This window comes from Hordeum vulgare, chromosome 2H, assembly GCF_904849725.1.
Source record: "Hordeum vulgare subsp. vulgare chromosome 2H, MorexV3_pseudomolecules_assembly, whole genome shotgun sequence".
NCBI classification, from domain to species: Eukaryota; Viridiplantae; Streptophyta; class Magnoliopsida; order Poales; family Poaceae; genus Hordeum; species Hordeum vulgare.
The window spans coordinates 53,436,258-53,457,692 of NC_058519.1; the positions used below are offsets into that span (position 1 = coordinate 53,436,258).

The following is a 21,435-nucleotide window of genomic DNA, read 5'->3' on the forward strand; positions in this document are numbered from 1 at the left end:
GATCCACAAAAATCATTGCTATACGAATCATGAAATACGTAACTTTAGATAAGACAACCCTTCTCTCATTTCATTTCTTTCTTTTTCCGTGGCTTGTGTAGTTCTATTTTGCTTCTCTTCACTTTGTTTGCCATTTTTAAACTCTTGTATCCCGTCTAGGACTTCTCCGATTCTCTTTCGGATTGATATAAGTTTTCACGCGACGGAGACACGCCTTCTCTCATTTCATTTCTTTGTCTTTTCGCGGCTTGTGTAGTTTTTTTTTTGCTTCTCTTCACTTTGTTTGCCATTTTTTAAACTCTTGTAATCCGTGTAGGACTTCTCCGATTCTTTTTCGGATTGATATAATTTTTCACGCGACGGAGACACGCATTAAACGTATGGAAAGAAAAAAAAACTATTGGTCAATCGGGCAAACTGTCTACATATGTAATTAAGTCACACATCTTTGTCCTGGCAAAGATGAACACCCAACACATTCACATTGCTCCGAGAAATTTACATCTTCAAACAAAACAGACCATGGAAGAAGAGCTCCAGGATAAAAAAAAATTAACAACTACTTCCTCCTTTCATAATATAGGACGTTTTTTTGACACTAGTATAGTGCCAAAAAACATTTTACATTATAGGACGGAGAGAGTAGAATGAAAATGCCTTGGCTCAAACAGCATGACCGAGACCGAGTGTCCCTCATTAACGATGCCATTCATGCATCTTAACCATGCCAAAACTAAATAAAATGAGACGAGATACATCATACATGACCATGCACTATGCACGAGGATTCTCTCCTGACATGGGAGCAAAAGGACTCCAAGAAATGCTCCAGGATCGGCGCCTCACTGCAACCCGGACTCCATGTCATCCAAGAACTGCATCATATCATCAATGGGGAGGCTGGCGCTCGAGTTGGTGCCGCCGCCGTCGTGGCCACCAGTACTGTAGCCATTATAGTCCAGGGCGTTGTGGTCCCCCTCGGACCTCACCGTGTCATGCCAGCCCTCCTGTTGCTGGTGCGGCGCGTGATACATCTGCAGAGGCACCATGTCGACGCTGCCGGTGACATTTGGCGCCTGGGGCTGGAAGACCGGTGGCTGCCAGCCCTCCTGTTGCTGCGGCGGCGCCTGATAAATCTTCGGAGGCCCCATGTCGACGTTGCCGGTGACGTTTGGCACCTGGGGCTGGATGGCCGGTGGCTGCCAGCCCTCCTGCTGCTGCGGCGGCGCCTGATACATCTGCGGAGGCCCCATGTCGACGCCGTCGGCGACATTTGGCGCCTGAGGCTGGAAGAACTGCGGCTGCCAGCCCTCCTGCTGCGGCGGCATCTGATACAGCGGCGGAGGCCCCATGTCGACGCTGCCGGTGACGTTTGGCGCCTGGGGCTGGAAGACCGGTGGCTGCCAGCCCTGCTGCGGCGGCGGCGCCTGATACATCGGCGGAGGCCCCATGTCGACGCTGCCGGTGACGTTTGGCGCCTGGGGCTGGAAGACCGGTGGCTGCCAGCCCTGCTGCGGCGGCGGCGCCTGATACATCGGCGGAGTGCCCATGTGGACGCTGTCAGTGATGTATGGCGCCTGGGGCTGGAAGATCGGTGGCTGCCAGCCCGCCTGTTGCTGTGGTGGCGCCTGATACACCGGCGGAGTGCCCATGTGGACGCTGTCAGTGATGTATGGCGCCTGGGGCTGGAAGATCGGTGGCTGCCAGCCCGCCTGTTGCTGTGGTGGCGCCTGATACACCGGCGGCGGCCCCATGTGGGCGCCGCCGGTGACGTTTGGCCCTTGGGGCTGGAAGACCGGCGGCTGCCGGGTGGTTTTAGCGATGCGCTCGCGGAGGCTCTTGTGGATCTCCCCCGACTTAGAGCCAACCCTGGCGACCTCCTCAGCGCTGAGGTCGCCACCGAGCATGGCCTTGTGCAGCAGGGCCCTGATGTCGCGGTCCTCACGCTCGCGCCGGAGCTTGTCGGCCTTATATTGGAACTTAGCGACGCACTTGGTGAGGAACTCCTCGTGGCTCACCGTCTTCTTGAACTGCACCATGTTGGGCGTGGCCTTGTAGCGGTTCAGGATAGCCGCCGCCTCGGCATGGGACGGGTAAACGACATCCGGCACCGACGCGCCCTGATCGTACACCAGCACGCAGGCCTTGGTGTTGCACAGGATGCGCAGCTCGCCCGCCTTCTTCATCAGGTTCTTGCGGCGCGTCTGGTAGGTACGGCGTCGACGGGCTGAGTCGTTGCCGATGTACCGGAGGGGCACCTTCTTGCGAGCCATCGCCGGAGACGACGGGGAAAGCCAGCAGAAGATGGAAAGGGAGGTCGCTAGTTTTGGCGAATTGCAAACGAGGGAGGAGGGGTGGATTTATAGGGGACGATCGGCCAGGATGAGCGTGCTGCAGCCTCTTCCGTCCTTCACTGTGCTCATCTCTAACTTTGGCGTCCATTTACAGCTTTTCACTCTCTCTACGTAGATATGCATGCTAGTGCTAGCTAGTTCATTAATGCGTCATAACAATACAGATATATTTTATAATTAATGTATACATGCTTTTTAGCTACTTATTGCAAAATTAATTGTGCATTTAATTTTTTCTAAAATTAGATTGGTATTCAAACATGTACAGCGTCCCATCACCGCGTTAAGAAAATATCAATAAATAACGTACTTACATGAATTATCTCATAATGCAGTGAAGTGGTAAGCAAAAATTACAAATCTACTAATAAGATATACAAGCAATTAAACCATAATTCATATGCATTGTGTGAAAAAGTTAAGCCAGTTTTTGCAACATATATATCGAATGGTGTTCCATATATACATCAGGTTGGACGGCTATGATGCGTTACTTACTTCCAGACTTAGTTATGTAGTCCAAGTAAGTAATCACTTTCAGTCGTGCACAAGTATAGGTACCGCTTCGGCGAAACCTACGCCCCCAACAACAAGTGTGCTCGCTCGACAATGACCATATAGAGCATTGGTATGAACTAGTACATTTATGCCTCAAACAGAATAGGTATATGGCCATTACATTTTTTTGGCTTTTTGACCCCATATTGTAGGACGGATCTCGAAAGATAGGAAAACGTTGGTAATATTATTCTCCACACCCCTAGTTCTCCATGCTCCACAAGACACTGTAAATCTTATTTATGTGCATCATCTAACTATCGATAATAAAACTATTATGAAAACTTACCCTGCCTTCTTTTTTATCAAGGATCATGCCACAATGAGTGTGATTCATCGAAGTATATGTGGAGGAGGTTTGTAGCCCCTCAAGCTACAATCACATTCTTCATACAAACACGACTACAAGTGTCCAAGCCTTCATCCACGGAATGACATCATCATTTAGATCATCCTTCTTTCGATATGGTCAATTGTGTCCTTCAAACTAATAAACTTCCATGCACAAGTGAGTCATATAGCAAACCACGGTATGCTGGTATGAAATCAGAGAGTCGTCATCTTGGTTATCCGAAATATGTAAGTGTGTCCATGTCACGAAATTTGTCATTTATGATATTAGGGGACCAACACATTCTTCCGTTATTGCCTTATTGGTCATCACACATATTCCCTCCGTCCCAAAATAAGTGTCTCAAGCTTACTATATGATTTTATACTAGAGTTAATATAAAGTTAAAAAAATTATTTTATGATGGAGGGGGTACTATTTAAATGTTATTGATGACTACAATAAGTACGCATGGAATTGTCTTCTTAAAAAAAGTCTGAAGTGCTCTCTATATTCTCAAATTTCCTTTTCTCGTAGAGCGACAATTCAATTATGGAATCTTTTCCACGCAAACCGACTTGATTGGTGAGTACTGTAATTTAAATTATTTCTTTAATAAAATTGACATTTCTCACGAGGTTTCATGTCTCAATACTCACTGATAGTATTGCTCGGCAAAAAGAAAGAATGGACACAATGTTGAGGTAGGGTTAGATGTTGCACAAGCATCCATGCCTCTCAAATTTTTGCACGAAAACTTTTTAACCACAACATACTTCATTAATCAATTTCATATCAAGGCGGTCAACTATGACAAGCCAGTAGATCATCTTCTTAAAAATAAAACCCCACTATTAATCCTTCAGAAATTTCAAGTGCGTGTGTGGCCAAACTTGTGCTCGTTTAATTCTCACAAGTTTGAGTTTTGTTCCAAACAGTGTGCCTTTGTCTGATATACTCCCCAACATATTGGATTCGAATGTCTACATATCGCAACCTACCATTTATATATATTTGGCGATGTTGTGTTCGATGAGGATGTTTCCCCCTTTCTATCTTTGCATGCTAGTGACGTGCTATCCTCCGCAAATGACCTCTACAACGTCCGCGAATGTATGAAAGGTCATTTGAGATGTCCGACTGTAAATGCTCTTAGTCCCACCACCTATCAGCTCCACATCTTCCTCGTGCCGAAGGCATGGCTAGTAAAGGAATAGAGAACAAAGGGTAAAAACAATATTGAGGGGACTACACACCACTAGATTCTCAGAAGTCACTCTATTGTACACAATTCAGGTAGCCCAACAAAGAACAAAAATGGTAAACATATAAAAGCCGGAATTGGGATAGCATAAACTACCCACTGTTGATCCCATCACACACCCAAAGGCCCAAAACACATGAGAATCACAATTAACAAATGAAGAACAAGTGTTGGGTCGTTTTAATTTGATCACAAAAGGAACAGATACAGGATCCCATACACGTACACTTTCACCACCTCTGTCTTGTCAAGGGAAAAATCAGTGCACAATACATGAAAATTTGAATTTTTGAAGGAATTTTTGCTTTCTAGATCCACTTGTAATGGACTCTTTGTTCAAGGCATTGATAAATAGGCAAGGTACTGGATACTCAGGGACCAAAGCACGTCATCAAGATTTTCATGACGATCGAGGTGCCCTTCCCCCACTCACTCATAGTGAATATTTTTCCATCTCCATGGAAGATCATAATGTAGCTAACGACGGAAAATAAAGGGCCCTCCGTTCGGAAATAATTAGCATGGTTATAGTTCAAATTTGAACTGAAAGCACCTCGGCTATTTTCGAACGGATGTAGTAGAAGACTATTTATCAATCCTTGTAATAGTTAATGCCTCCAATATGATTTAACATTTCTTTAAAAGAAACTTTCATATGCTTTACTATTATATAATATTTATGATGGAGTTGTTTGGATATCCGTTAACTGCCGTCGTGAGTTTGATCGAACAATAATCAATGGCCCTCTGTGATCTTTTTTGAAATGTTTATAACTAATGTTCTACCGACCCGCAAAAAAAGGTAATGTTCTACCGATCTCGAACTCCTGCTTTCGGTTAAGGGACATAACACATATCAATTAAGCGACACGCAAATCAAATATAATGGGATTGTGGATATTTTAACACACACACCTCAGGCAAACATTTACACAACTGATTCCTGAGCAGTTTCTCTGAATCTGCAACTAAAAGAAATTTTCATATATACATGATGAAAAGCCAAGTTCTTGCTTCGACAAATTACAACCAATCAAATACCCGGCCAGCTCGCTTGATCAAGAACCATTATGGTAATGTCGCCCACATTGTTGAGCGGTGAGGGGGGCCAATAGGGAGGGTGCATCACTTTTTTCTCACATCTGTTATTTCTTTTATGTTTTTTAGTGCTCACTTAATTTTTCTTTTTTACCTCATCGCCCTAAAAAAATCTTGAAATGTTTATAAATTATTACAGAGTATACATAGAATTTGACATTTTTTTCTAAAAAAAAGGAAAACAAAATTGTAGCTATTAATGGACCACGCCAGTTGTTGGGCCATTTACGCTTTCCTTTGGGCGTTATACATAGAATAGAGCCTACGTCGCACAGTTGGGCGGACCCACCGGCGATTTGTGCGCCACTAGCCGATACTCAGCCAGCCCAGTACCACGTGACCGCGTCACGCTATTGCCATATACTTTTTTTTCTAGTATTACCGAAATATTTTGAATACATATATTATGAATAACTAAATAAATTATTTTAAAAAATGTTAATCCAACATAACCAAATTTAGATGTAGTGTAAAAATTATTCACTTTACCTTTCGACAAATATATGTACATATCGAAAATGTATGTGACATTGCTAAAAAAATATGCATTTCAAGATATATGCGTGAGATTTTTAATAAAATGTAATACAATGTAAAAAACCTGGTCTTATAATTCCAAAAAGTGTCGTGTGCCATTAAAAAAAATGTATGTTGCACTTTCTAAAAAATGTTCACATGTTCAAAAACTATTTGTGACATTTAGAAAATACATTATCCAGTTTATAATTATTTACACATTTCAAAAATGGTCTTCCTTATCATGCAAATAATATTTCAAGTCTATTAGAAAACATGTTTGTAACAGTATTTGCAAAATATATTCATCATGTAGTTAAACTTTTTAAAACTTATATAAGAAAATGTTTTAGATATATACGAAAGATGTAAAATATGCATGGAAAATAGGCATCAAAACATGTATCTTTTTTAAAACTAATCTTGTACTTGAAAATGTTAAATTTTTATAAAACATGTTCCTCATGTGTACAAAAGATGTACAATGTGTATGAAAAATAGATATATGTTGAATTACAAAATTAAATAAGAACCAAAGGAAATCAATGAAAGCAGAGAAATAAACTATGTAAATGGATGAAAAAGAAAAATAAAAACAGGAAAAAACATGCAAAACCTGAGGGAAACCGTGGTACAAACATTGGAAAAGTCAAAAAAGACAGGAAAAAATCTCGCGCTCTGCTATAATTTTCGATTGGCCCGAAAACCGCCCGATATTGGCGATTTCTACTACTTCCCCCATTTGTAAATATAAATCTTTATAGAGGTTCAATTAATGAACTACATACGAATATATATATAAACATGCTTTAGAATATAGGTTCATTCATTTTGCTCCGTATGTAGGCACCTAGTGAAATATTCTAAAAGACTTATATTTAGATACGGAGGGAGTAGGAATTAGTACAGGCCACACACAGCCCTGGCGCCATTCGCTCACGAATCCTCCAATGCAGCACTACAAGTTTCAGTTAACTCATTAATGTTATTAATCACCCACCTGTCCCGATATGATAGTTCCTAAATGGGGGAGCGCGTAATTTTTCCTCACCGGTTTTTGGAACCTTCTAGAGAGGTTCCACCAGTTTTCTTGGCAAGGGTTTCCCTGGTTGGGTTTGTTTGGTTTTAGTCTTTTTTTTACTTTTCTCTTTTTACCTTCATGTTCATTTATGAAATTCATGAACTATTTTAAATCCATGAATATTTTCCAATTTCATGACTATTTTTTAAATTTGTGAACTTTTCAAATCCGAGTACATTTTGAAATTATAAAATTGCATTTATTTTCAAATTTTTGAAATTTTAAATTCATGATTTATTCTTTCACATAATTTGAAATTCTCAAATTCCTTTCAAATTCGCTGATTTCTTGAGACTAGCTGTCATTACTTCCAAATTTGCAGACTTTTTCATGAACTTTCTTTGAACTCACGAAATTTTAAAGTTTTGATGTTATTCAAGTTCATGAATTTTGTTGAAAAAGTCAACTAGTCAATGGTCCATTTGAACTCATGAATGGACAACGTCAGCCGGGCAAGAAGTCAACTGTCAACCGAGCGAGTTATAGATTTTGGCGTTATTGGGCCGCCCCACGGGAGTAAGCACATAAGACCTAGTTTGGGCTGTCGGTGGTTGAGGCGCTAACTAGAACCCCTTCGGTTCGTTTGCTCCTTGTGCTTGTTTTTTCTCTCGTGTCTACTACTATGAGAAAAACAATTGGTGGAGAAAATTAGCAGCCTCTCGGCTCGAAAAAAATGGTTGTAGATTTTTAACAGATTGGTAAAGTTCGTGAATTCGAAAATTATTTATGAATTTCTATAATATTCATGAATTTTTCAAAATATTGACAACCTAACGGGGGTGCTCACAACCGAAACGCATTGTTGGTCAGCAGTCCATGTAACACTTCATGCAACCGCACAATACAATTTCTAGCCTTTTTCTATTTTGGTAATTTCTTGTCATTTTTTATATTCTATAGCTTCTTTTTGAACTTTTAAATTATTCATGAGTCTGAGTAAAATATTAATGTAACAGTAAATCTTTGTTAATTTCAATAATTTTCCATCCTATTAAAAATGATTGTAAATTTTTAAAAATATTCACAAACTAAAATCACTCATGAATATAAAAAATGTGCAATCCACTGCGAACAATTATATGATGCAACATGAAAGCTAGCAACAAGGTAAGAACGAGCAATAACCTAACAAGCAAGCGCAACACAAAATAGAAAGGATTAACCACAAGTTGAGACAGATGATGTATCCCGAAATTCATATTTTTAGGAGTGTTAGTCTTAGTTGGAGAGGTGCGAGAGCCAAAGGTTTACAAATTTGTTTGCTTGTACCACTGGAAAAACATGTATACTTTCTATAAGAAATTTAACCTCTTGCTATAACTCTAAGAGGTATTCAAAAGGTCTCACCTTTTGTTAGAATTCTATAAAAAAATACTACCTATATCGCATAATATAAGATGTTTTTGCAGTTTAATTTAAAAGTGCAAAAACATAGGTAAGCAAGCCATATGATTTCTTAGAGACTTCGTTTCTTTAAACCAAAATATTTTTTTACAAAATCCTTTTAGAAGTCCTCGTGATCAAAATACATTTGAAATTTCTTAAAGTACATCAAACGAATCGTTTTGACGCTGTCCATTCATGAAGTTATAGCTTACGATTAAAACGGGCCACGCAACCAAGGGGCGCACAAGAAGGCAGTGTGGATGCCTCGTGGCCACCTAGGTGGGACCAAGCCCACAAGGGGCGAGCTCCCTCCCTTGAGCAAGTCAACGTCACCAATCATAATTTTTCCAACTCCATCTCGTGCGACGTTGCACGTCCTGCAAATGATGCTTTGCATATAAGGGCGAGGTTGTGCTTCGAGCACGCAAACACGATGCTTCAAAGCCGATGTTGCAAGAGGCCACGAGACGTCTTACTGGGACCCAATGTCACCAACACGGCAAGCGACGGTGGGCGTGTTGCAAAAGGCCAGGAGAGGTCGTACTCGGACCCAATGTCACCATCCTGGTAAGCGGCGGTTGGCGTGTTGCGAGAGGCTAGGAGATGTCGTACTCGGACCCAATATAAAAAACCCGACAAGCGGCGGTGGGTGTATTGCGAGGCGGTGTGCTGAGAGCGATGACCCCCGTTCGCTATGACCAACATAAGCGTTGTTGTGACCACAATCACTTCATCCCGAAACCACTCGGCATCCGTTGCTATGGGCATCGTGTGGTGGAACCGGCTAGCGGTGTTTTGCATCACAATCATTGTGTGCTAGAACCGACTGGCGTCCCTGTTGCGACCATGATCATGATTTGTTGGAACCAGCCAACTGCCTTGCTGCTATCGCAGCCACCACATGCTGGAATTAGTCGGCAACACAATTGTAACCATTGTAACCATGTGTTGGAACCGACCAACGAAGAAGTACAACCACAAGAGAAAAGTTGCAATCATGGTGGGAGAAGCTATACCCCCCCCCCTTGTTGCGACTGTTCGTGGCAGTCATGCGTGCGGTGACTGGTGGCGAAATGATCAGAGGGCTAGAATGCTATAGTTTGTGCCTGGTTGTGCTGGAACCGATGCACAATGATGCTGGAACGGGTTAGGCCACGTCCAATGCACGACCTCATCCGGCCCGGGTGTGTCCATTTTGGCCAAAATGGACACACGGCATGGCCCAATGCACGACCCATCCTGATTTGTTGTCTTTTTGGCATCCGACCTACTCCATTTCTGGCACAAATTTGTGCATGGTTTTCGTCTAGATGGACGACATACGGATGCACACGTGCCCGCTCTGTGTTCGTCTCGGGCCCGTGTGGCAGCCACCCACCTACCTCCCGCCGTCCACATTTACGGCGCACCCACTAGCACCCCTGTCTGTCAGCCGCCCAGCCGGGGGTCATACTCCGTTTTAATGTGTATGCAGTTCACACTTCCACTCCCACCGACGCATGCCTTCTCAAAGCCCGACATGCCCAAACCCTAGATTCGGACGCCTCCTCTCACTCACCTCACCACCGGTAGAATGGGCTGGCATTGGATTCCCGGCCGCAAGGGGAAGCACGACCACGAGGCCGGGTTGTCATCCGCCATCATAGCTGCTCCTCCTCCACCCCCACCTCGAGTGTTTCACAACTCGTTGTCATCAGGCGCTCCTCGCATGTAGTCGTATGTAAAAGCAGAGATATGCAAGCGTTATTGGGAGATGGACACGCCAATGTCGTGGAGGTACGTGCACATTGATGACCCACAAGTATAGGGGATCAATCGTAGTCCTTTCGATAAGTAAGAGTGTCGAACCCAATGAGGTGCAGAAGGATCTGACAAGTGGTTTTCAGCAAGGTAAAATCTGGAGGCACTGAAATTGTCGGTAACAAGTGATTGTGTGGTGAGATGATTCGTAGCAAGCAACAAGTAACAAACGTAGCAACAGTGCAGGAAAGTGGCCCAATCCCTTTTGTAGCAAGGGACAAGCCTGGGCAAAGTCTTATAGGAAGAAAGACGCTCCCGAGGACACACGGGAATTTCTGTCATGCTAGTTTTCATCATGTTCATATGATTCGCGTTCGTTACTTTGATAGTTTGATATGTGGGTGGACCGGCACTTGGGTACTGCCCTTACTTGGACAAGCATCCCACTTATGATTAACCCCTCTCGCAAGCATCCGCAACTACGAAAGAAGAATTAAGACGAAGTCTAACCATAACATTAAACTAGTGGGTCCAAATAAGCCCCTTACGAAGCAACGCATAAACTAGGGTTTATGCTTCTCTCACTCTAGCAACCCATCATCTACTTACTACTTCCCAATGCCTTCCTCTAGGACCAAATAATGGTGAAGTGTTATGTAGTCGACGTTCACATAACAGCACTAGAGGAAAAACAACATACAACATATCAAAATACCGAACGAATACCAAATTCACATGACTACTATTAGCATGACTTATCCCATGTCCTCAGGAACCAAAGTAACTACTCACAAAGCATAATCATATTCATGACCAGAGAGGTAATGAGTAGCATCAAGGATCTGAACATAAACTCTTCCACCAAGTAATCCAACTAGCATCAACTACAAAGAGTAACCAACACTACTAGCAACCTTACAAGTACTAATCGGAGTCGCGAGACGGAGATTGGTTACAAGTGATGAACTAGGGTTTGGAGATGACATGGTGCTGATGAAGATGCTGATGGTAACGAGTCCCCTCCGATGAGAGGAGTGTTGGTGATGACGATGGCGACGAGTTCCCCCTCTGGGAGGGAAGTTTCCCCGGTAGGATCGTCCTGCCGGAGCTCTAGATTGGTTCTGCTCAAGTTCCGCCTCGTGGCGGCGGCGAAACCCTTCATATAGCAGAAGAGGGGGGCAAGTGGGACAACAGGTTGCCCACAAGTCCTCATGGCGCGACCTGGGGGGTGGCCGCGCCGTGCAGTCTTGTGGCCCCTACTGGCGCCCCTCTGGCGCTTCTTCGGCCCAGTATTTTTTATAAATCCGGAAAAAATCCTCATTGATTTTTACGGTGTTTGGAGTTGCGCAGAATAGGTATCTCAAACTTGCTCCACTTTCAGGCCAGAATTCCAGCTGCCGGCATTCTCCCTCTTCACGTGAACCTTGAAAAATAAGAGAGAAAAGGCATAAGAATTGTACCGTGAAGTGAAATAACAGCTCAAGAAGCGATAAAGATCAAAATGAAAACATGATGCAAAATGGACGTATCACACATCCCCAATAATTGGCATCTCCTCGCGGATCGGGTATTCATTCCATTGATCCCGGTGTGCGTCCGTGCCCGCCACGAGGAAATCGACCACCACCACACACGCTTGCTACCGGACCTCGTCAACGACCGCATGTATGCCTTAGATTCACCTCCATGGGATACTTGGTTTCGTGATGAGCGCGACCTGCGATGGCATTCGTATTCTGCCGGTCGTCCACACAGTCTGCCATGGGCGCTCCCTGTCCGTCGCGCGTTCTCCCAGCCTGTTTCAGCCTCGTGGGCGTAGGATAGTTCACGACCTTACTCCCACGCCTTCGTCATTGCCGTCCATGCCACCACCGGCTCGGATGATCGCCGACGAGGAGGAAAAGCTGAGGGTGGTGATGGAGGACTCCTTATGCGCCCACGACGAGAGCCAATGGCAGGCCCTTGAGGAGATGATGGCCCTCTCCGTGACCGACAATGTCGCCATCCTAGAACTGCACGCCTTGGTCAAGGAGGAGGCCATGGAGCACGTGCACGAGGAGGAGCCAGCGGCATGGAATCCGGCCTTGGTCGTCCGGTCCTAGTTTTGGACGGACATGGTGTTGTGCACGCCGGAGTGGGTGGACGCCGACCAATGGACACCTTCACCGCTGCGGGAGTCCAGGATTCTGGGGTCCTCGGGCGGCTGGTTAGTCAATACCGGGTGGGCCCATTGGGCCGCGCTATAGAAGACCGGGCCTTATGATGAATGTTGGTAATATGCCCTAGAGGCAATAATAAAATATTTATTATTATATTTCCTGTTTCAAAATAATCATTTATTATCCATGCTATAATTATATTGAGTGGAAACACAAATGCATGTGTGGATATATAGACAAAACAATGTCCTTAGTGAGACTCTAGTTGACTAGCTCGTTTATCAAAGATGGTTGAGATTTCCTGGCCATGGACAAGTGTTGTCAGTTGATAACGAAATCCCATCATTAGGGGAATGATGTGATGGACAAGACCCAGACTATGACCGTAGCATTTGATCGTGTCAGTTTGTTGCTATTGTTTTCTGCATGTCAATGTATGTGTTCCCTATGACCATGAGATCATGCAATTCCCGGACACCGGTGGAATACCTTTTGTGTATCAAACGTCACAACGTAACTGGGTGAAAATAAAGGTGCTCTACAGGTATCTCCAAAGGTGTCTGTTGGGTTGGCATGAATCAAGACTGCGATTTGTCACTCCGTGTGACGGAGAGGTATATCGGGGCCCACTCGGTAATACAACATCACAAAAAAGCCTTGCAAGCAATGTGACTAAATACTTAGTCACGGGATCTTGTATTACGGAACGAGTAAAGAGACTTGTCCGTAACGAGATTGAACTAGGTATAGAGATACCGACAACTGTTGGGTTGGCATGAATCAAGACTGGGATTTATCACTCCGTGTGACGGAGAGGTATCTCGGGGCCCACTCGGTAATACAACATCATAAACAAGCCTTGCAAGCAATGTGACTAAATACTTAGTCACGGGATCTTGTATTACGGAACGAGTAACGAGACTTGCCGGTAACGAGATTGAACTAGGTATAGAGATACCGACTATCGAATCTCGGGCAAGTAACATACCGAAGGATAAAGGGAGCAACATACGGGATTAACTCAATCCTTGACATAGAGGTTCAACCGATAAAGATCTTCGTAGAATATGTAGGAGCCAATATGGGCATCCAGGTCCCGCTCTTGGTTATTGACCAGAGAGTGCCTCGGGTCATGTCTGCATAGTTCTCGAACCCACAGGGTCTGCACACTTAAGGTTCAGTGACGTTTCGGTATAGTTGACTTATTGATGTTGTTAACCGAATGTTGTTAAGTCCCGGATGAGATCCCGGATATCATGAGGGTTTCCGGAATGGTCCGAAAACAAAGAGTGATATATAGGAATGTTGCATTTGGCTTCCGGAAAGATTTCGGGCATTACCGGTAAAGTACCGGGAGTAACGAATTGGTTTCGGGGTTTTATCGGGAGGGGCCACCCACCCGGGAGAGGACCTAATAGGCCCATGGGTGGCGCACCAACCCTTAGTGGGCTGGTCAGGCCAGCCCAATAAACCAATTTCGGCTGGATGCAGAAAAAGGAAAAAGAAAAAAAGGAAGGAAGTGGACAAGTAGGAAAGGAGCCCTCTACCAAACCGAATTGGAGGAGGACTCCTCCCTCTTGGCTCGGACGAAGCTCCTCCTTGGAGTAGGAGCCAAGGCAACCCTCCCTCTTGTTCCTCCTATATATAGTGGAGGTTTGAGAGGCTTTTGGCACCCCAAGCCATAGTGCAGCCTTCTCTCCCTCCACCACTTCATGACGCCCTGTAGCTAGTTCGATACGACATGACAAAGCCCTGCCGGAGTAGCTCCACCACCATCACCGCCACACCGTCGTGCTGCCATATAATTCAGCTACCTCTTCATCTCTCTTGCTGGATTAAGAAGGCGGAGATCGTCATTGACCTGTACGTGTGCTGAACGCGGAGGTGCCGTCCGTTCGGTACTAGATCAGGACGGAGTTCGTGGGATGCTCGCGATTCGGATCGCGAATACGTTCGACTACATCAACTGTGTTTCTTAACGCCTCTTGCTTAGCGATCTATAAGGGTATGTGGATCCGATATCTCCTCTCGTAAATGATCATCACCATGATAGGTCTTTTGTGTGCGTAGGAATTTTTTTGTTGCCCATGCAACAATCCCCAACAATGACCTCTACTCTCGAAGGAATATCCCAAAGATTGGCGTGTACTTCAAGCTTAGAAAGGCTAGGTAGGCTCATCTATTCACGATTATAGTTGGTAACTTGTAAAACCTAGGGTCCCTGGTGTCTACATAAACCACGAACCCCTATCCGTGTAGAGGAGGTCGAATCATCTAGGGTTTAGCATATACGATCTCGAGGTAGATCTACTCTGTAAGCATCTTCATCAATACAATCAAGCAGGACGTAGGGTATTACCTCCATATGAGGGCCCGAACCTGGGTAAACCGTTGTCTCCCCCTTCTTCCTAGAACCCATCGATCAAAGGTCCACAGTTCCGGACCCCCTACCCGAGATCTGCCGGTTTTGACACCGACATTGGTGCTTTCATTGAGAGTTCCACTGTTGGATCGCTGAGCAGATCGATGGCTCGTTTAATGTTAGCGATAGAATTAGCAACGGGGACATATTTGTCCCCGGGCTCGTTCTCTCATTCGGCAGCATTACGCTGCGTGCTGGCCCAACCGGTCGTCTGGGCCAGATTGAAGGTTTCACCCCTGATCAGCAAACAAAGTCAGGGAGTCTCGAACTCTCAACCCATCCGTGTACCGATTTGGTCCTCGCAAGAATCCTGGCTTCAGACGATGAGGTCAAAAACCACGAAGCTTTAACTTCAGGTCCCGTGTCCGGCCGTGTCCTCGGATCCCTCTCTTCCAAAGAGTCGACCCGCAAATCGGATCCGACCCTGACGCCTGGATCACAGCAAACGGCTTTGGCCGAACACGCCTCCCTCACGGCGGCCCCGGAGGTTAACTCCAGAAACCATCTGATGATGTACCATGAGCTCTCGGCGTTAAACGACATGCTCGGCCAGATCCAATCGTTGCACATCTCAACCAGCCCGACCCGCTCATAGTACGACTCAGAATATGGGAACTTTTATGGCCCACCCCACCCACTTGGTAGCAACCGTTGAAGATTTAACTCACGCGTTAGACTACGGCTCCGAGGAGCTTGAGGGCATGGACGACGAGGCCGATGAACCCACTCCCACAAATACAGGGCGATGGGCAGCAACTTCCACTTATGACGTTGATACGTCCAGTTTGCATCATGTTTTCATGTTGATATTTATCGCTTCTTTGGCTGTTATTTCACTTCACGGTACAATACTTATGCCTTTTCTCTCTTATTTTGCAAGGTTTACATGAAGAGGGAGAATGCTGGCAGCTGGAATTCTGGCCTGAAAAAGGAGCAAAGTTGAGATACCTATTCTGCGCAACTCCAAACGCCGCAAAAATCAACGAGGATTTTTTTCGAATTTATAAAAAATACTGGGCCGAAGAAGCGCGAGAGGGGCGCCAGCAGGTGGCCACAAGCCTGCTTGGCACAGCCACCCCCTAGCCGTGCCTAGGGGGCTTGTGGGCAGCCTGCAGGCCCACTAGGCCCCTCTTCTGCTATATGAAGGGTTTTGTCCAGAAAAAAAATCAAGGAGGAGCTTTTTCGTGGATTCGCTGCCGCCACGAGGCGGAACTTGAGTAGAACCAATCTAGAGCTCCGACAGGACGATCTTACCGGGGAAACTTCCCTCCCGGAGGGGGAAATCGTCGCCATCATCATCACCAACACTCCTCTCATCGCAGGGGACTCGTCACCATCCACATCTTCATCAGCACCGTCTCATCTCCAAACCCTAGTTCATCACTTGTAACCAATCTCCGTCTCGCGACTCCGGTTGGTACTTGTAAGGTTGCTAGTAGTGTTAATTACTCTTTGTAGTTGATGCTAGTTGGATTATTTGGTGGAAGAGTTTATGTTAAGATCCTTGATGCTACTCATTACCTCTCTGGTCATGAATATGATTATGCTTTGTGAGTAGTTACTTTTGTTCCTGAGGACATGGGATAAGTCATGCTAATAGTAGTCATGTGAATTTGGTATTCGTTCGGTATTTTGATATGTTGTATGTTGTTTTTCCTCTAGTGGTGTTATGTGAACTTCGACTACATAACACTTCACCATTATTTGGGCCTAGAGGAAGGCATTGGGAAGTAGTAAGTAGATGATGGGTTGCTAGAGTGACAGAAGCTTAAACCCTAGTTTATGTGTTGCTTCCTAAGGGGCTGATTTGGATCCACTAGTTTAATGCTATGGTTAGACTTTGTCTTAATTCTTCTTTCGTAGTTGTGGATGCTTGCAAGAGGGGTTAATCATAAGTGGGATTGTTGTCCAAGTAAGGGCAGTACCCAAGCGCCGGTCCACCCACATATCAAACTATCAAAGTAACGAACGTGAATCATATGAACATGATGAAAACTAGCATGACAGAAATTCCCGTGTGTCCTCGGGAGCGTTTTTCCTCCTATAAGACTTTGTCCAGGCTTGTCCCTTGCTACAAAAGGGATTGGGCCACTTTGCTGCACCGTTGCTACTTTTGTTACTTGTTGCTTGCTACGAATCATCTCACCACACAGTCACTTGTTACCGATAATTTCAGTGTGTGCAGATTTTACCTTGCTGAAAACCACTTGTCAGATCCTTCTGCTCCTCGTTGGGTTCGACACTCTTACTTATCGAAAGGACTACGATTGATCCGCTATACTTGTGGGTCATCAAGACTCTTTTCTGGCGCCGTTGCCGGGGAGTGAAGCGCCTTTGGTAAGTGGAACTTGGTAAGGAAACATTCATATAGTGTGCTGAAATTTATTGTCACTTGTCAGTATGGATACTAATCCTTTGAGGGGCTTGTTCGTGGTATATTCACCTTGAACGGAAGCACAAAGAGTTGCTCCTCAACATGCTACACCTACTGAAAATATTTTCTTTGAATTTCCTTAGGGTATGCTTGAGAAACTGCTGGCTAAACCTTTTACACGAGATGGGACATCACATCCAGACTTGCATCTAATCTATGTAGATGAAGTTTGTTGTTTATTTAAGCTTGCAGGTTTGCCCGAGGATGAGGTCAAGAAGAAGGTCTTTCCTTTATCTTTGAAGGATAAGGTGTTGACATGGTATATGCTATGTGATGATACTGGATCATGGGACTACAATCGGTTGAAATTGGAATTTCATCAAAAGTTTTATCCTATGCATTTAGTACATCGTGATCGGAATTATATTTATAATTTTTGGCCTCGTGATAGAGAAAGCATCTCTCAAGCTTGGAGGAGGCTTAAATCAATGCTATATTCATGCCCCAATCATGAGCTCTCGAGAGAAATTATCATTCAGAACTTCTATGCTTGGCTTTCTCATGATGATCGCACCATGCTTGACACTTCTTGTACTGGTTCTTTTATGAAGAGAGATATTGACTTCAAATGGAATTTATTGGAGAGAATTAAACGCAACTCTGAAGATTGGGAGGTTGAAGAATGTAAGGAGTCAGGTATGAATTTCACGTTTGATTGCGTTAAATCCTTTGTTGAGACAAATACTTTTTGTGACTTTAGCGCTAAGTATGGACTTGACCCTGAGATAGTAGCTTGACTGTGTGAATCATTTGCTACTCATATTGACCTCCCCAAAGATATGTGGTTTAAATATCACCCTCCTTTAGAAGTCAATGTAGTTAAACCCAATTGAGTTGAAGAGAGAGTCATTGCCTATAATGACCCTGTTGTTCCCAGTCCTTACATTGAGAAACCACCTTTCCCTGTTAGGATAAAGGATCATTCTAAAGCTTCAACTGTGATACGTAGAGGCTACAATAAAACACCTACACCCCTTGAGAAAATTAGAGTTGAACCTAGCATTGCTATCATCAAAGATCTTCTGTCCGACGATGTTGAGGGACATAATATTCACTTCTGTGAAGATACTGCTAGAATTGCTAAACCTCACGCTAGAGACAAACATAGGCCTGTTATTGGCACGCCTGTTGTTTCTGTTAAGATAGGATATCATTGCTATCATGGTTTATGTGACGTGGGTGATAGTGTTAGTGCAATACCTCAATCCTTATATGATGAAATTAAAGACGAGATTGCACCTGTTGAGATAGAGCCTGTTGATGTCACTATTTAGCTTACCAATAGAGATACTATCTGCCCTGTGGGAATTGTTAGGGATGTTGAAGTCTTGTGTGGTAAAACGAAGTATCCTGCTGATTTCCTCGTTCTTGCTACTGCACAAGATAGCTTTTGTCCCATCATATTTGGAAGACCTTTTCTCAATACCGTAAATGCTCATATTGACTGTGAGAAGCAAACTATCAGTGTTGGCTTTGAAGGTGTGTCACACGAGTTCAATTTATATCCTAAGATGAATGAAGCACTACAGGAATTAGCTTCTTTGCCGTCTGCCATCACAGACGGCAAAGAGTCAATCCCGGACGGCAAAGAGAATATCACAGACGGCAAAGAATCTCACGGCCGGCAAAATTTCTGCGTTAGCCTACGACGGCATTGTAGCTTCTTTGCCGTCTATCTCCCCAAAGCGGACGGCAAAGAGCTTTGCCATCAGCTTTTCATAGGAGCTGTTGGCAAAGTGGTCGAGACGGCAGCCGACAGGCGTTGCCTCCGTTAGGGGCTAACAGAGGCTTTGTTGTCTGCCTGCCCCCTCTTCTTTGTCGTCTGCCTCCCCCCTCTTCTTTGCCGTTTGCCTTCCCCCTCTTCTTTGCGGTCTGCCTCCTCCTCCTCCCCCCTCCACTCTTTGCCATGAGCAGATGGCAAAGATACTATATGGCCAGCTACTACTGCCCAGGTTGCACAGCTGGGCGCCACGTGGCACCTTTGCCGTCTGCCAGCTCACGACAAAGGCCTTTGCCATCAGCTGGCAGACGACAAAGAGCCTATATTGTCACATTTTTGTTTTTTTTTTCTATTTCACAGCACATATACATATAATTCATAGCACATATATGATAAATAGGTCACAACACATATATGATATACATATAAAGCTCATCAATGCCATTTGTTCATCAACGTACATCCCATATATCAAAAGAACTAATACATACAAAGTTTCATCCATATATACATACATATAGTTGCACATATATTGTTCATCCATATATACATATACATATAGTTCCACATTGTTCATCAACTCAAATAAAAACGGAAACTAAAGCACTCCAATGCCAGCTTCCATGCATGTAGTACATCCAATCTGCAAAATGGGAATAAGAAAGTCAGAAGAAGAAGAACAACAACATATATATGACAAATAAGCTAAATTAAAGAAGAAAGAGAAGAAGCAAGAAGAGAACAAGGAGAAGAAAAACAAGAAGGAGGAGGAGGAGGAGGAGGAGGGGAAGGAGAAGGAGAAGGAGGAGGAGAAGAAGAAAAAAGAAGAAGAGAAGAAGAAGGAGGAGGAGGAGGAGAATATGAAAGAGGAGAAGAAAGAGGAGGAGGAGGAGAAGAAGAAGAAATAAAGAAGAAGGGGGAGAAGGAGGAGGAGGAGGAGAAGGACTAGAAGGTCCTTGGCCTTCTCCTCCTCCTCCTCCTCCTCCTCCTCCTCCTCCTTCTTCTTCTCTTCTTCTTCTTCTTCTTTCTTTTCATTTTTCCTATTTCTTCTCCTCTTCTCCTCTTCTTGGAGCTAAATTAGCTAACTATGTCTTTTCGGAGCTAAATGGGCTAATTATCCCATTTTAGAGGAAAACAAGCTAAGTATATAATATTAATGAGCTAACCAAGGTTCTTATGCCATTTTGAGCTTATTATGGCATTTTGGAGCTAAATGGGCTAATTATGTCATTGTTGGGGAAATTAAGGCAAGGAGAATATGAAAGAGGAGAAGAAAGAGGAGGAGGAGGAGGATAAGAATAATAAATAAAGAAGAAGGAGGAGAAGGAGGAGGAGGAGAAGGACTAGAAGGTCCTTGGCCTTCTCCTCCTTCTCCTCCTCCTCCTCGTCCTCCTCCTTCTTCTCTTCTTCTTCTTCTTCTTTCTTTTCATTTTTTCTATTTATTCTCCTCTTCTCCTCTTCTTGGAGCTAAATTAGCTAACTATGTCTTTTTGGAGCTAAATGGGCTAATTATCCCATTTTAGAGCAAAACAAGCTAAGTATATAATATTAATGAGCTAACCAAGGTTCTTATGCCAATTTGAGGTTATTATGGCATTTTGGAGCTAAATGGGCTAATTATGTCATTGTTGGGGAAATTAAGGCAAGGAGAATATGAAAGAGGAGAAGAAAGAGGAGGAGGACGAGAAGAAGAAGAAATAAAGAAGAAGGAGGAGAAGGAGGAGGAGGAGGGGAAGGACTAGAAGGTCCTTGGTCTTCTCCTCCTTCTCCTCCTCCTTCTCCTTCTTCTCTTCCTCCTTCTTCTCCTTCTCCTTCTCTTCTCTTTCTCTTCTTCTTTTTTTTCTTCATTTTCATTTCTCCTCTTCTCCTCTTCTTGGAGCTAAATTAGCTAACTATGTCTTTTTGGAGCTAAATGGGCTAATTATCTCATTTTAGAGGAAAACAAGCTAAGTATAGAATATTAATAAGCTAACCAAGGTTCTTATGCCATTTTGAGGTTATTATGGCATTTTGGAGCTAAATGGGATAATTATGTCATTGTTGGGGAAATTAAGGCAAGGAGAATATGAAAGAGGAGAAGAAAGAGGAGGAGGAGAAGAATAAGAAGAAGAAATAAAGAAGAAGGAGGAGAAGGAGGAGGAGGAGGAGAAGGGCTAGAAGGTCCTTGGCCTTCTCCTCCTTCTCCTCCTCCTCCTCCTCCTCCTCCTTCTCCTTCTTCTCTTCTTCTTCTTCTTCTTCTTTCTTTTCATTTTTCCTATTTCTTCTTCTCTTCTCCTCTTCTTGGAGCTAAATTAGCTAACTATGTCTTTTTGGAGCTAAATGGGCTAATTATCTCATTTTAGAGGAAAACAAGCTAAGTATATAATATTAAT

At 44.0% G+C, this 21,435-nt stretch overlaps 1 protein-coding gene across 1 annotated transcript; it reads right to left on the minus strand.

The window, feature by feature from the left end:
* Positions 1-640: 640 nt before the first annotated feature.
* On the minus strand, positions 641-2,316 carry LOC123429532 (extensin-like). Its single transcript, XM_045113558.1, has one exon. The coding sequence runs from the start codon at positions 2,271-2,273 to the stop codon at positions 843-845; it is 1,431 nt and encodes a 476-aa protein (XP_044969493.1). The 5' UTR covers positions 2,274-2,316; the 3' UTR covers positions 641-842.
* Between the last annotated feature and the right edge of the window lie 19,119 nt (positions 2,317-21,435).